General features: G+C 46.7%; 1 protein-coding gene across 1 annotated transcript in view; it reads right to left on the bottom strand.

The window, feature by feature from the left end:
* Positions 1-5,314, bottom strand: part of PPP1R16B (protein phosphatase 1 regulatory subunit 16B) — a 68,449-nt gene extending 63,135 nt beyond the window's left edge. Inside the window, exon 1 of the mRNA XM_006033837.3 lies at positions 4,905-5,314. Coding sequence (XP_006033899.1) covers positions 4,905-5,151 — 247 coding nt within the window. The 5' untranslated portion in view covers positions 5,152-5,314. The remainder of the gene's footprint in view (positions 1-4,904) is intronic.
* Between the last annotated feature and the right edge of the window lie 10,719 nt (positions 5,315-16,033).

The raw sequence follows: 16,033 nt of genomic DNA, 5'->3' as shown, positions 1-16,033 counted from the left end.
GGAAAGAAAGGCATTAAAACTGTATATTCTCCAGCCTAGTCACCTCTGAGCCAAACTGTAGACCTAAATTCTTTAATTTCCCTCAAATTAACTCCTCAGCCTAATGTTCTTTTTCATTTATCTTCCCTTCAAGTAATTCCCCACATAAGAACTGCAGAGGCAGTTACAGTAGCTGAAAACTGGTGCAGGTCACTTGGCATGGAGCAGGCTCTGCCTGTCATATACTAGTAAAACTCTTCTCTACAAGGAGACTTCTCAGCCCAACAGCTCCAGTTAGATTCTCCCTACCCCTTTTCTCAATGACCAGGCAACAGTAAGGGGCCAGAACAGGGCCAAAACCTGGCCAAGGTATTTTTAGGCTTGAAAAATTAATTTAGTACAACTCCATAACATTAAAATCATTGAGGCATCTGAAATATTCAGCTAAATGGGGAAGCAATTGCTATTTTGATGTGACAGGCTAGCTGGCAGTGACCTAGCCCAGGGGTTTTGAAAGGGCAAAAGATGATTACAGGACTTGGGATTCCCTTTCCTCAATCAGGCCCCAGAGATTCACCCCTCATGAACCCCTGATTGGCCCCTTGAGTCACCTGGAAGGGGATAAAAGGGGCAGCAAGGGACTCAGGGGAGACCAGCAAGGGACTAGGAGGAAGGAGCTTCAAAGAGCTGGCAAGAGCTGAGCCAGTGGGGCAGAAGCAGTTCCCCAGAACAGCCTGACAGAGCAGGACCTGCAGGCAGCAGTGGGACCCTTAGCAGCATGGCGTGTGGCCAGCAGGAGAGGCTTCCTGTTGGGCTCCAGGATCCCCTACGAGAGGCTGTGGCCAGCAGGAGGATCTGAGCAGTGACCTGAGGGGTTCCCAGCTTGGCTTTCAGCTCCTCCAATCAGAGACCAGGCAGCTCCACGTGAGGCCAGGGCTCCAGGAAGGTCAAGACCCCTAGCAGTTTGAAGCAGGCCTAGCACTGGTGGCTGTGTGGCAGTGTTCCTGCCTACTGCGCTGGAGATCTGAGTTCAAGTCCCAGCTTTGGTGACTTGGGGTGAGTGAGCTAACAAGGAGAAATTCTTCTTGCAGTAGAAAGAAGCCATTGTGTTTTTCTCCCCCTCCAGGTACCTAGGCCCTATATTTCTTTGTCCTTTTGACATTTTGTATTTTGTGCCTTTTTATATTTCCCCAACCAGTATCGTTTGCTCTGCTGTTTGTGTTTTATATTTCGTTAACCCCGTCTTTTGCCAATGATTGTAAGTGTCTAACCTTTGTTGAATCCTGCCCCCTTGGGGCATTGTGGTGTCCACTATACCCCCTGATTATGCCTGTTTATGTTCCCAGTATTGTTCCTTCATTAAAAGGTATATGGTTAAGTCCCCATTGGTGGTCTGGCTCTGCTCTATAGGGGGAGGAGAGTCCCTACACCTCCCACAGCGCTTGTGCACCTGCTTTGATCCCTTCAATTGGAGAGAGGGTACCTTTTGGAGTACTGCACGGGTTACACTGAGAACAGAAACCCTCTCTTGCCCCAACCCTTATCTTCAGTTAGCCAAAAGGGTCTCTAGAGCAGGGTTTAATGTTTCTAGCCAATACTGGAATGGACTTTTCCACTTCTGTTGGTTTCATGTGTATTAAACAGGGACACAAGTGGCAAATAAGAGGAACATCCTCCTTAGTGGCCTCAGCTAAATGGAACAGGCCCCTGTCATTACACTGCAGAGATCGACTTTCCCACTAAAGTAGGAGAGGAAATTCAGATCTTGAATAGCAAGCTTACTTCTTGCATCCAACATAGCCCAACATCTATGCCTGTGAGCAATAAGAAAATCACTTTCTATAGCACCAGGGCCAGGGGGTGTTTCTACCTGTGCTCTGGGTAGTGGTGGGGAGGACACCTTTAATTAAAATCAGTTCCAATAGCTGCTCTATTTAAAAAGCCTGGAGTGCCTTGTGCAGCAGCATCCCTGAGCTTCAAAAATGGCAGTAGAGGTGCTTTATCTACAGCTCATCGAACGAGCTTTAGATAAAGCATCCCCGTCACCATTTTGAAGTATGGGGACACTGATACACAAGACACAGAAGACTGCTGGAGTCCAGTAACTGCCACGCTCCAGCAGACTCGATTAATCAAGTCTGCTCCGACGTGCTGGAATTACAGTACGTCGCAGTAGCCTCCCTGCTCATGTATGGGCACCCAGAGTGATTATCTGGCATCCAAAGAAGGTTGTTCCTTCAGGGAAAATAATGGCTTGGTGCAGCTGGGAAGGAAACATTAGAAGACCAGGCTCTGGTCTAATCTCCAATGTACCACATAACTGACCTACTTCACTGTATGTGCACAACTGGGAATTTTTCAGGTATAGGGCCAACGCTTTGGTGCGTGCGTGTGTGTGCAGGCGCGTGCACATGCACCCACCACCCACTCACCCATCCTGCCCGGCCCAGCTCTTGGGAGCATTGGGGAGTGAGGGGGACGGAGCATGTACACATGAGCAACACGCTGTCCTGCCTGGCCCTGCCCCCTAGCACGCCCCCTACCCCTGTCCCTCAAGTTATTTCACTCAAATGATTATGGTCACCTTAAGAATGAGCCACTTTGTTCTATATGTAAAATATGCACTGGCGAGGCATTAAGTAATATACAAGGGAACCTTAGAGACACAACAATGGGAGGATCTTTGAAGGGTAGTCCAGACTGCCCTCCCCCACATCCTTTGAAGAGAAGTCAAAGGAAATAACCTCAGCCTTAGGAAGTGCAATGCAAGTCCAAGGACTGTGCAACTATCATCATGACATTACCCTTATGGGGGAATGCCTTAATAATGAGGCAGGATGTAGCCACACCTGTCAAGTAGCAATCTGCAAGAGAAGAAAGGGCTCTCAACGTGCGGTAGAGGACAGAATTCACAATATAAATCTTCATCAGAAGAACTGCAGTGAAAAACTGTCCAAGGTTCCAGGCATTGTCCCTTCTCTGTCAAAACCCAGATAAATCTTTTCATAGCCTCTACAATCTGGAAAGACAGCACTCCCTTCAGCCACCATAGGGGTTGATACAAGTTCCTTTTGCTCCTCAGGCACTTTTGCACACTAGGTTTTGCATTTTAGTTCTAGTTTTCAGTGCAATTAGGTAACAACATTGTTCAAAACAATCATTTTGACCAAGAACTACACAGTGGAGCTGGTTGAGAGTAAATTGTATGTGAAGTGATAAGTGATTTGATTCTCTTATATCTGACTCAGTGAACAAACCATTTCCAGGAAAAGTGAAAAGGCAAAAAACTCAGAGTAACCCAGGAGTGTCCTAAAGATGATCTCATTCTGGATGCTTGCCATGGGATCAAATTCATGTTGCAAGGTCTCAGGCTGTTAGCAGATATGGACAGTATTGGTGGGAAACACAGGAAGACTAATTAAATCAACATAGTTTGTGGAAAAGTGTAAATACAAGAATGTTCCTCGAGTTTTGCAAGCATCAGGAAGGAGTGGAGTGGTTTAGTGGTTATGATGGGACTGGAATACAGCACATCTGGGTACTGTTTCCAGCTCTGCTATGGATTTCCTTAGTAATCTTGAGGAGAGCATCTTCACTGTTCTGCACATCAGCTCTCCACCTGTGAAGTACATTTCATGCCGGTTTTGTGAATATGGTTGTACCTGAGGGCTTGAAATGGTCATTTTGAGAAATGCCTTGAGTAAATGACTGCCTATGAATGGAGACAACTGGATTAGATGTCATAGGAGGCCCCTTCCAGTCCCCCATTCCCACATGGGGAAAACATTCATTTAGAGCTGGTTGGATTTTTTTTATTTATTTATTTTTTAAACAAAACACATTTTTCCTTAAAAAAATATTAACTGGTTGAATCTGAAACATGGATGGGGCTCCAATAATGAAAACCTGCCTTGCTATGCTCCAGCTCACTTAGTAGGTATGGGGATCCCCAGTTTGGGGGTCATGTCACAGAGCTGAGAAGAGTCCCTGCTTTAGTCAGGACTCTGCTCCTGGTTCTGTAGAACGGAGTCTGAGAAGTCTGAGGATCTTGGGTTAAATTATGGCACTCAGGCTCCAAAGCTTCTAGGTCCCCCATCATTCTGCTCTGGATAATGGGGCAGTAGAAATCAAGAAGCTTTGGCAGAGCCAACAGCATCTGATCAAGTGAGCTTCAGCTCCCAAAAGCTGGTGGCATCTACCTACCTACCTACCTACCTACTTTGGTTAATTTATAAGGTGCAAACCTACCCTGCCACCTTCTTGAATTTAGACTAACATAGCTAACCGTCTCTGAGCCAACAGATCCAGAGCTGCAACTCAATTTTGGTTTCAGTAATTCAGAGGGAGGAGGGGGAAGTGGGGGGGGAGCATCTTGATTGCAAAATGAAATGTTTGTATTTTCCATTTCCAACTTTTCATCCCAGAATTTCCTTTCTGTGGGAAATTCTGAAAAATTTTGTTCCAGTTTTCAATCAGCTCCAATACCATCAAACCTTGCAGAGGTGTTAAAATGCTTGATGCATTGTGGATAAAGCACTTTTAAATCCTTCCATAAAAGTAAACAGTTATACATGGTAGTCATTATATATGACAGTCATAGGTCATCTCTCTACCTATGCTTCTGCATATAAAGGAGTGAGAAGACAGGGCAGTAAAAGGGATAAGGTTTCCCCTGACGCTCCCCCTTCTCATCCTGTAACTGAGCCACTATTTTTGCCATCAGTGTTTAATAGTACCCACACCAGTGCTCACACCACCTCAGCCTAATGATGATGTCTGGATGTCTGACATGCCCGACTCACTGCAGAAAAGCACCCGAGGGCAGCACTTCCCGGACAGACACTACTGGAGGCGATCATGCACACCATTTGGAAGTACACCGAGTTCATGAGTAGTCAAACCATAAGGAGTCTGTTAGGCCTTACCTTCCTCCACATCATTTCTCAGTGAAGCCTCCAGCAGAGCGACACTGGCCTCAAAAGATACCTTCTTGCGGTTGACCGTGCTCCTTTTCTTCTCATGCTTCCGCTTCTTGTGCTGCATTTCTTTTTCATACTGGGCCCACTTCTTCAGCTGCTGAGCCCTGCGTTTCTGAGCTGCCCGCAGCCTCTCCAATGTGGGCACCTTATCCAGCAGCTGCAGTTCTGTCAGGAGGTCCACGTGGGTGTCCATTGCCTCTGCCAGGAGAGGGGGAGCACAAGCTCAGGACGTCCCTGCTGGAGCAATGTCCCACAGCGACAATCTTCGTGTCAGATGCCTGTCATTATAACAGCATTCTTTGGCAGGGCTGTAAACAGTGCATCCTAGCATCTGAGGAGCACATACTGGAAACCCTGGAACAAGAAGGAAAGATCACTGAAGACAGATTCTTACAGACCCCTTTAGACAATCTACCATTCCCCACCCACTGGAAAGCTTTCCCTAAACAGTTATCATCTCAAAGACGTTTTTATTTAGCTGCCAGTACCCATGGCTTCTCGTTACAAATCCCAATCATGAGAATTACACAATTGTCAAACCCCAGCTGGAAAGGACCTAATGAAACCTGCCTTATCAAGTGGCAGCTTGAGCTAACATGAATTGTATACTGGAATACAAAGGAATTCTATGAGGCCATAACTCATTTATGGGAACCTTTCTGCGCTCTACTACACAAAGGTCTTCCTCCGAACTGAACACTGCTCAGGTTCTCTGCCTCACTCTCTCTCTTACAAGGCACCAAGTGAGAGTTTTGCAAAGACTGCTTTAGCAGTTGTCTCAAGGCAGCATCACTATACCTAACAGTTCCAGACTGGTTCCCTCCAGTCTAACAAAGCTGTTGCTGTCATAGTATTTTTGATCAAGTTCTGACCATTGTGCTAGACAATGTACCAGCACAGAGAGGGCTTGTCTATCCTGCATAAGTCACATGTTTATGGGAGAACAAGTCCCAAGCAAATCCACTGACACACTCCAAAGCTGAAAGTTTGCTTGCAAGGTAGCTCTGGACTTGTTGTCGGTACCCATTGTTGAGGTCTGAGCCTGAGCGCTCTCCAGTAGGTCTGAGAGCAGGGACCAGGGATGAGACTCACAGGCAAATTTTCACTGTGGAGCATGTCAGTAAACTCACATGGGCAGGGCATACTCAACCCTGTCTTTTACATGATCCTTAATCAGACCCAGGATAGACAAGCCAAAGAGTCCCTTCTCTGAAGAGTTGAATCCTAAGTAGTAAGAGAAAAGGCAGAAAAAACGAGCAGACGCAAAGAGCACATCAGTAGCCAATGTAAGAACAGAACCAACCTCTGAGTCCCAGTCCTATGATCCAAACGTTCTCTCAAGTGTAAAATTAAGACAGATGCTAGAAACTGGAGACCTCCAAAAGTTACTCAGTTCACTCCCTAAAGCAGGGGTGGACAAAATGCAGCCTGCGGGCCGCATGCGGCCTGCCAGCCATTCTATCCACCCCACAGGGCCCCTAAAAAATTTAGAAAAGTAATATTTAATAGCCCCTGGCTGCCTGTCATGCGGCCCTCCATGGCTTGCCAAAACTCAGTCAGCAGCCCTCCACCTGAAATAATTGCCCGCCCCTGCCCTAAAGCCTATTTAGGATTATTATACCCCCTGCAGTGGTCTTTCCACCAGAGGGGAAGAGTCTTAGGAGCCATCTATTAAAATGGACATTACTGGTATCACAGGGTGTCATCTCCAGGGGTGGCCATGAAGCCCCCCGAGGCCAAAAACAAATAATTTCTTACACTCTGCTCTATGGGCAGTCAGCCCTTCTTTGCTCTTCTCTCCCTTCTTTTTCCATCACAGTGTGATCCCTTAGCCTTCCCCCTCCATGGGATGACCCACAAGGCAGTGGGAGCTGAGGTTTTCAGATGCCCCATACTTGCCTTTCCCTGCAGTGGCAACACATGGCATTTCATGGAGGCTGTCCTGACACACAGCCCCACTACACTGACCAGTCCCAGTAAGGTGCAGTTTCAGGCCTTACCCAGGACCAATTTCTAGGCCATCCTGCTCTAACTATCCTGGCCCCTCTTGGGCTCCCCCTGATGTCGCATGCCCCTCCTGGGCTGTGGACTTCCAGCCCCATTCCTTGCCCCTCTTGGGCAACAGACCTCCAGGCCCTCTTGGCCCCGGCTCTCTCTCCTGACCCCCTTCCTCTCTGGCTGTCGTCCTCTTTAACCTTCAGCCTACCCTAGTCCCTGGCCCTGCGAGATCTCTGGGCTCCCTTGGCCCTAGCAGTGTCTGGCACTGGTCTCTTCTGGACTTCTGGTCTATCCTAGGCCCTGTCTCTGCCTGGGCCAGCGAGATGCTGTGGGTCAGTCCTTCAGCTGTCAGCTCTCTCATCCACAGGTCTACCTTCTCAGGGTCCTCCATCAGGTCTCAGGCACTCAACCCCACTCTCTGGGCTCACCTGGACCCCTCAATAGGTCCCCTACCCACAGCCCCACTCTCTGGGCTCCGGACCAACACTGGTCCCGAGGAACCTCCTCCACCCCTATAACTCTGAGTCTGATGACTCCTTAATTAGCCCTGGCCCCACCTGCAGGCTGCCTGACCTATTCAAATGGCAAGCACCCTAAATGTCCTGCCACAACTGGTACTTCCCTACCTAGACTGTCACTTCTAAAAACAATGTGCCCTATGCTCTCCTCAGCTAACTCATCTTGCAGTTTTTAAATACTGCTTTTTCTGTATATGCAGCAACTAGTACAATGAGGTCACATGTCCCCCAACAGGTATTCTATGTGGAATTACAATGCTAGGAACAACTTAAGCTGCATAACTTAAGTTGCTGGAAAACTTCACAAGAAAGGATATTCAACCTCTAGCCACGTGCTGCCGAAAGAGAGACCACAATCCAAAGATGGCACACTCCACTGGAAAGGAGAGGAAATTGGGATAAAGGTAGTGCCCCATGCAAACTGCATCAGGGATGAGCTCACACCAACTAAAGAGTACTGCTGCATAGCAAACAGGCTAGCCAACTTCCACTGCAAATTCAAAAGTCTTATAAAAAAAATAAGCCAAGTTACAAGCAAATCTATTTGAGATCTCTGTTAAGAGGGCTCTATACAAAAGTCATCCTCACAACTTCATTTTGCTTAAGTCTCTTCTGGGCAAGACCAACCATGGCAGATAGTTTGGAGATCTTTACACAACATTTGCAAATACCTGAAAAATATAGAGGGTTGAATCAAATATTGACGTTTATAGGAAAATTTCTTAAATAGTCCCCCACACACCTTAAGGGCAAAGTAAACTCAACATCCCTGGTAAGCTTTTTAGAGACAGAGAATATTTGTAGAAGAGAGGCAGCCAGAAGCAGGTGTATATGTCTAACAAATGTCCTGAAATGATTTAACACGGAAAAGCACAAAAAGATCTCTTCAAGATGCTTCTGCAGTACAAGTGTCAAATGGCTGCTGGTTTCCATGAAGTTTATATAAGGAGGGATGCTATTAGGTATCCTAATAGTATTCATCTACTCCCTTTCTGGCATCTATTCCCCTTCACTTTCCTGTAAATCCTTCTGCAGTCTTTTGACACCGGATTCACCACTTTCTGTAAATACCTCTGCAGATTCAAAGCAAGACACTCCACTTTCTCAGTATGTTACTCAATTTGAAAAAAAAAAAATCAAATCAAGATAGAGAGCACAGGCTGGCCCTGGGCCATTCCAGGGGCACAACCAGGTACAGAGGGGCCAGCACAAAACCTGAACTGTAGTTTTGGTGGAATATCTGAGTCCTATTTTGAGGTTTCAACAAAAGTGAAACACAAAAGCACAGTATCAAATTGGGTGGGAAACTGCTTTCCCATCTCATAAAAACACTGAGACTTTGAAAATTCTCCCACTTCACAGCAAAACAAATCTAAGACATACCCCAGACCAGCCAAATGGCTTAGTACTTAAGGCTTTCATCTAAAATGCGAGACGTGGGGTCAAATGGCTCATGTACAGACTAAGAAGTGAGTGACAGTCCAGGTGTCCTAATCACTAAGGTACAGGCTCCTTCTTCCCTGGTTTCAATCATAATTCCTTCCTGGACCCGTGAAAACTTTGCTAACTGAAATTTTAATTAAATGGCTAGGTGCTCATGAAAAACTTGGGTTTGATGATTTACCATTTTCAACAAAGCCATTTCACTGGAAAGTCCCTTACCAGCTTCAGCCAAGACACCTCTGTACAGTGTGACTTTTACCCTTTTGTGCGCACTACTTTGAAGGTATCTATTCTGGCAATCGTTTTTCCAGTCAATTCTGAAAACTTGAAGCCTCAAGTTAACACTGTGGACGGCTGGAGACAAGCAGCAGGAAATGCTTCTCTCATCATTTCCTCCTCCCCCAACAAACAGAAGTCACTTTTTACCACTGTATACTGAATGTCAACACTTCTATAAAAACCGAAGTGACATCAAGGGCCTATTTCTGAAGGTCTATTCATTTAAAATACAATCCTTCAAGGAAGCATCACTGAATTCAGTGAGTTTGTATACCCAGACAAAGTTCCTCCCATGAATAAACTTGTCAAATCAGACTGTAGTAATGTAGCAGAGCATGAACATTAGAAGGGATGAGAGGATGCAAAGGTGGACATGACACTTATACGGCCATTGGTGACATTTTACCTATTCTGATAGGCTTTGTTCTCTGGCAGTTTTTAAATCCCAAAACAGCAAAGTAGTAGTAGACATGCCAAAGCAGAAATGCCAACAGAAGAAAAAAAGGAAGAAAATGAGAAAAGGCCGTGAAGACTAGACAGTGGCCACTGTTAAAAACACTGACTGACTTGTTCTCTAGAACAAGGTATTGTAGCTTTCTTAAAAGTATTAGAAGGTGGGGGCAGAAGTCTACCTACAAGGGAACAGAAACTTCTCCCTGACTTTGGGGCAACTCATTAGCAGGTCACACATTCACAAAGCCCCAAAGAACTTGGTTTCACCACTCAAACTGCTCATCCGCAAATAACCTCATTGTTTTCCACTGTATTAAAAAAACAAACTAACAAAAAACCCCACATGTCAACTTCGCTTTGCAGAAACTGGTCAGTCTAATTATAGCACAGCAAAATGAGGCCTAAATATTCATTTACCTGTAATGCAACACAGGAGCCGACTGTGTGAATGTCCGTGGTTTGCAAAAACTGCATCTCAGTTTCTCTGTCTCTCAAAAAAAAAGTCTTGTTTCCTGTCTCTAACTCAGCTTTGTTTCCATGAGTTCAGCACTTCTTTTTCTTAAGAGGTGAACAGCACATCCTGCAAGCTGTGAGAAACCACAGCAGCATGATAGAAAGAATAATGATCATTTTTCAGGTGCCAACCAGAAGAAAGAACAATAGCACTCAAGTGACAACTGCTTTCATGATGCTCCATCAAAAAAAAAATCCAGCTTTTCTAACAGAACCCAAAAGGTAGATTCCACTATTTTGACTAAGTGTTGGACTGCAAAGTATGTAGATACTGGCACCCCACAATGAATCCAAAGTCCGTATTCCCTGTGCACTACTGGCCACCTCTTATGAACTGATTTATTCCCATCAGGTTCAATTAAACTGTTCTTGCATTACAGAAGGAACCCGTGTGACATCCTCAGATTTTAACTTGGGTGGCAAACCTCCCCCAAACCTTTCTTCTGTTGGTTTGTGCTTAGCGAAGGATTTGGTCTTATATGCAAATCTCTTACTATTTTAGATGTTTGATTTTGAGAAGCTAGTATCCAAAGTCCCTTGCAAAGCAGCAAATGAGGTGTTCTGAACAACCTCTCACCTTCTTCTTCTACCCGCAATAGTCTGAACTCCTTTAAAGAAAGCCTTCATGCTCCTCCAGTACCAGACACTGTGCTACAGTGTACCCTACTGTGAGGGTTAAGAAGCTTTGAGTTCAAATTCTACTGAAGAGAAGTTTTGCAACCAAGTAATGCTGACAAAGTGGCTGCCATGCGGCAGAAGGTGATGGAAGGGAAAGTGCCTCAGCAGCACGGAGAGGGACAAAGTCATTAGGTTGGGAAGGTCAGAGATCTCTTCTATCTAGCTCTGCTGGGAGCTAGAGGCTACACAGCATTTTGCAAAGGGAGTTTCCATAATGTTAGTGCCCTGCCCACTGCTCCCTCCAGTCAAGCAAACTCTAAATCATTTCTTGAGCAGCTTGCGAGCAACTGCCAAGCACAGAAGGGCTATAAGGTTTGCTAGCACAAATCACTGTAATGCCAAGGTCTAGCAAGCTGTTCTTTGAAGCAGACTATGATGCATCAAGGAGGACAGGTGCTATGACACCAAAGCCTCTCCTGCTTGATGCTGGGAACCAGGACAATAACCCTGTTCTAAATCAGGAGCTCGCTATCAACACATGTAATAGCGCTCATCACAGCAAGCACTCTTAGTAGCAGGGACTGCAATTCAAACTGTGCCTTTTTTTCCTCATTAAAGTTTCACTTCACTAAGTTGCACTGCTTTTGTACCCAGACAGACATTTTGCTTAACATTCCCTAGTGAAAGCAGGGAACATGACAACTCTTACTGCCTCACCACACAACCTACAATGAACTCATGTACTCCTAATAGCTAGGCCCATCAGGCCTTTCAAACGAAACAGAGTGGATCCGATACCTGCAGAGACTGCTGCTACAGAGAGAGGGAGCCTGAGATGTAGCCCTGTAATACACCTCAAGCTGCCATGCAAATGAGAGGGTCCGCTGGGGTATGCACAGGGAGTAGCAGGGAAAGCCACCTAGGTGGTGGGCTCCCCTGCCATGCAGCTCTGCTTTGCCCCAGGCTCACCATGGCATGGTTGGTGGGTGGGGTGGGATTGAGCCCCACTCTGGCCCTTCAGCCAGGTCTGCACAGTGGGAGGGGAGTCCCCAAGGCTGGTGAGGAAGCAGAGCTGGGCATTCACAACAGCAGAGCTGCGATGCATGGGAGAATGCCTCTGCCTGGGGAGCTTCCCGCCCCACCAACCCTCGTGCAGATCCTGGCTGGAGGAATTGGGCAGGGGTGCATTCCCCACTACTCACCTCCCCAAAGCTGACAGCCTGGGGCCTGGTGGAGAGGAGGAGGAGACATTCACAACTTGTCAGGGCCACGCTGTGGGGGACCTCAGGGGTTTCCCCCCCCCACACACACACACACTCGCTGCAAAGACCCCGGGCCGAGGGGAGGCAGGGCCAGAACAGGGGTCCATTCCTCCCACCCAGCCACTGTGGCTCAGAGACAGAGTGTGCAAGGGGATGGAACTGGGGCAGAAGAGGCATGCTGGGGCTGGCGGGGGAAGCTCCCACTTCTGGGGGCTTTCCCCAGCCCCATGCTGTGCTGGAGGGAACTAGAGTCGAGGCAGGGGTCTGTTCCTTCCCTTTGCCCACGCCCTTAGTGCTGTTGGTGGGACTGGGGAGGCTGCCTCAGCTCTGTGACAACTGGGGGCAAGGCCACCCAGCTGGACTGGAGCAAGCAAGCTGGGGTGGTGACTAGTCTACCCAACCTGCAAAGGTGGGTTAGTGTCGTACCCGTAACGGGTTCAGTGGTATAAACTTATTTTTAAATAGACACGCAGATCTTTGAAGCAAGCCTTTGTTTATTTAAGAGGAAAGGAATAAACAGAGTATACTCACAAAATCCAATACAGCATGCTCAAGCCATGTTACTTCTTATGCACAATTTCTAAAGACACCTTTAAAAATGATGCCTGGAGCAGATCAGCTAAGCCGTCGGTCGTGCACTACCCGCAAAGCTTCTAAATGATCTGTTCCCCCAACGGTACACTTCTATGAGAACCCTAAGATCTGCACACCTTGCTCAAATTTTGGCTCAAATTTATTCGCATCTAAGCGGAATTTAGCGGAATTTAGCACCAAATTTGGACTAACCTTTACTGTGCTAGGTGGCTCCAAGCCCTGCTGCAAGCAGACCAGACTCCGTGGTTGGCAGCAGCTACCCAGAGCCTGGGCTGGTTGCAGCCAGGAGGCTGCAAACATCTGCTCCAGCATCAACTCCATGCCAGCGGGTACATGCGTGCCTCGGAGCGGACGGTGGGGGTACGGCCTGAGGCAGTACAGCCATCCCGCTATCCGCTTGAGGTCCACGTGCAGTCGCTGCCAGCATGGAGCTGATGCCGGGGCTGTGAAGCCTGGTGCAGCTGTTGGCAGCCTGCTTGCTACCTGCTGCAGCTGCCCAGAGCCCAGGCTGGCTATAAACAGCTGTGCCAGGCTCCAGAGCCCGGTCATCAGCTCTGTGCCAGCAGAGGGGGAGAGGCCGAGGTTGCACTGCCTCAGGCCCCACTCCCCCATCCGCTCCAAGGTGCACGTGCATCTGCAGCTATGGACCTAATGCTGGAGCCCAGAGCAGATGTTTGCAGCCTCCTGGCTGCAACCGGCCCAGGCTCTGGGTAGCTGCTGCCAACACTGGAGCCAGGTCTGCTAGCAGCAGGGCTTGCAGCTGCCCAGCTACCTGCTGGGAGCAGCTCAGGCTTCACGGCTGGCGGTAGCTGCTTAGAGCCCAGGCTGGCAGTGGCGTACCGAGCAAAATGGCCTCGCGTGCCCTGCTCGACACGTGCGCCAGGGGTTGCTGACTCCTTACCTAATGTGTTAAGGGATCTGGGACAGAAGAAGTTCAATGGGCCAGTTTAACCTAAATCAGTTGAGTCCGATACTACATCCATCTAGGTCTATCTGATTTCCAGGTCTATCTGGTTTCGGCCACTTTCATCTGATCTACGTGCACTGAACTTCTGTGCTGTTACAGATTTAAACTAGTTTCCGATAACTTATACCAGTTTATATTTAATGCCTGTCCCTAGCCACAGTGTCTCGTAAGCAGCAAGCCTCTGAGATAATTGAAAAAAATTCAGTAGTTCCTAACCATCCTACATAGGGACTGTTATTACTTATTTTTCAATTGAAACATTTGCTTTTCTGACATCACATGTGATACCTGCTAGATTGCACCTTTGCTCTTATTTTAATCCCTACATTGCAACTTCTATGCAGTGAATGACCACTTATTGTCTGCTCTAGGTCACGAACCAGTAGCAGTGCTGTGGGAGGAAGTCTGTATTACACCCACCGCAAATCAGTGAAGTAAACAAAGATCTGGCATAGGTATAGTGTTACAATTTCAGGGCACCATACAAGTAACTAACTCACCTCATGGGGGCCAAGAGGAAAAGTATGACCCTTCATTTTGTAGATGGGCTAGTGGAAACATGAGAGGGGTGAAGTAACATGTCTGAAAGCAGACAGCAAGTTCATGAAAAAGTCATTAAGCAGTACTGAGTCTCTATAGATCCTCCTCATTATCATAAACTCATCCTTACAGTTATTCCAGCAGATATTTCCAAGAGCAACTTCTTGTGTCAGGTTGAATGATACATGAGCTATACCATGTTAGCCATAGGTAGAAGTAAATTAAGTCACTAATTCCCAGCAACACCTGTTTTCCATAAACTACAACATCTTAGACGCATACAGCACCTTTCATACTTGGGGATCTTAGAACAGCTATATACACAGAGAGCTACTGAGGTTAGCCACCTTTGCAGGAGAAAGTGGGGAAGAAGATAAGCAGGCAAGCATGATAAAACTGGAGAGAGAAGTTCATTTTCATTAGGTACCCTGGATAAAACACGTCTCTTACAGAACAGGTCTTGGAAGATTTAGGACCCATAACATGAAGAACAGAGGATCTTAAGTCCCCTGGTGAAGGTACTTCATTGAGACCCAGGGCTTCCGAATTTGATTCCTGGCTCTACCACAGGCTTCCAGTGTGACTTTGGTCAAGTCATTTAGTCAGCAACTCAGTTTCCTTTCACAACTTCATCAAGTTACATCTTAATCTCTGCATTTTATATTGTGAATTTTTGGGTGGGAGGCTGCATCAGTAGAGGACTCAATTTTCAATCCAGTTGGTTCCCTTAGCTCAATGGAAGCCTTAATATTGTATTTAACTAAACATATCCCTGGAGACTCCAGACCAGTAAGTCAGAGCAAGCCTTTTGGCTCAGCTGTTTTCTCCCTGGGGTCCTATAGAAGGTTGTGTCCTCTGAATAACTGATGCCTAGTGCTGGGGGTGAAATGTTAAACAGGAATTTGGTGTCAAACACAGCGTGTCAAAACTGTTTTACAGCTGATGCTGTTAATAGAAAATTCTAAACGTTGCAGCTCCCCTGCCCCCACCCAACTGTTCTGCTCTTAACAATACCAGCAGTAGCTGGAGGAAGCTCCTTAATATTTTAACCTCACATTTCCTGTAACAGTCAACACAATACACCATAAAGGCCTTTTTTTATACCTGTATTTCAACTTTTCAACTTGGACCTACTTTCTCCACTTTCATAAAGGACTTTTGTGCCACGTGTTCTTCCTCCAGATGAGCTTGTGTATTTGTAAAAAAACCCTGCTCTTTCCAGTGGCACTTAATGACAAGCAAAAATCTGGTACCAGTCATCATCCAGCTGCATTAGCTCCACGTCAATGATTCCTTTCCTCATGGTAGCCTTTGGGGACTAATCCTGTGTTCCTCACACAGGAGAGATCTCCCACGGTGATCAACGGGGAGCATTGTGGGCTAAAGGACTACAAGATGGAGCCCTTGCGGGTTCTCATCTATGTGGATACTGAGGCCAGGAGAGACCATTAGATGTAGTCTGACCTCCTGGATAACAACAACGTTTTTAGCATTGTAGCTCCCATCAGCTTCCAATAAGATTTGTAGTGCCAATTTTCAGAAGCCCAAATCTCACTGAAAGTCAGGAGGTGCTACAGCATTTAAAAAGGGGAAAAAAACCAAACAAACAAAACCCAACACAGCCCACACACTGTACACTCAGCTAACCAAAGTCTTGCTTTCTGGTATTTGTCACCTACCGGGAAAAATAGGGCAAGTAATGTTACTCTTCTAGAAGTAAGCTACAGTACCCACTTTCCATAGTGCATTGTTAGATGTTAACAATTTCTTTTTTTCAGGGGTGGGGAGGTTTTGTAATAGGTTTGTATATAAAGAAATATGCATCTCACATGAGATAAGAGTTAAAATCCTTTTCTCTCTTGATCATCTCCTTATTTGCATGTTCAGTGC

Source organism: Alligator sinensis, unplaced genomic scaffold (assembly GCF_000455745.1).
Source record: "Alligator sinensis unplaced genomic scaffold, ASM45574v1 scaffold460_2, whole genome shotgun sequence".
In the NCBI taxonomy this organism is placed as follows: domain Eukaryota; kingdom Metazoa; phylum Chordata; order Crocodylia; family Alligatoridae; genus Alligator; species Alligator sinensis.
Note: the sequence above shows the minus strand (reverse complement) of the source record. Positions and strands in the feature narration are given on the sequence as shown.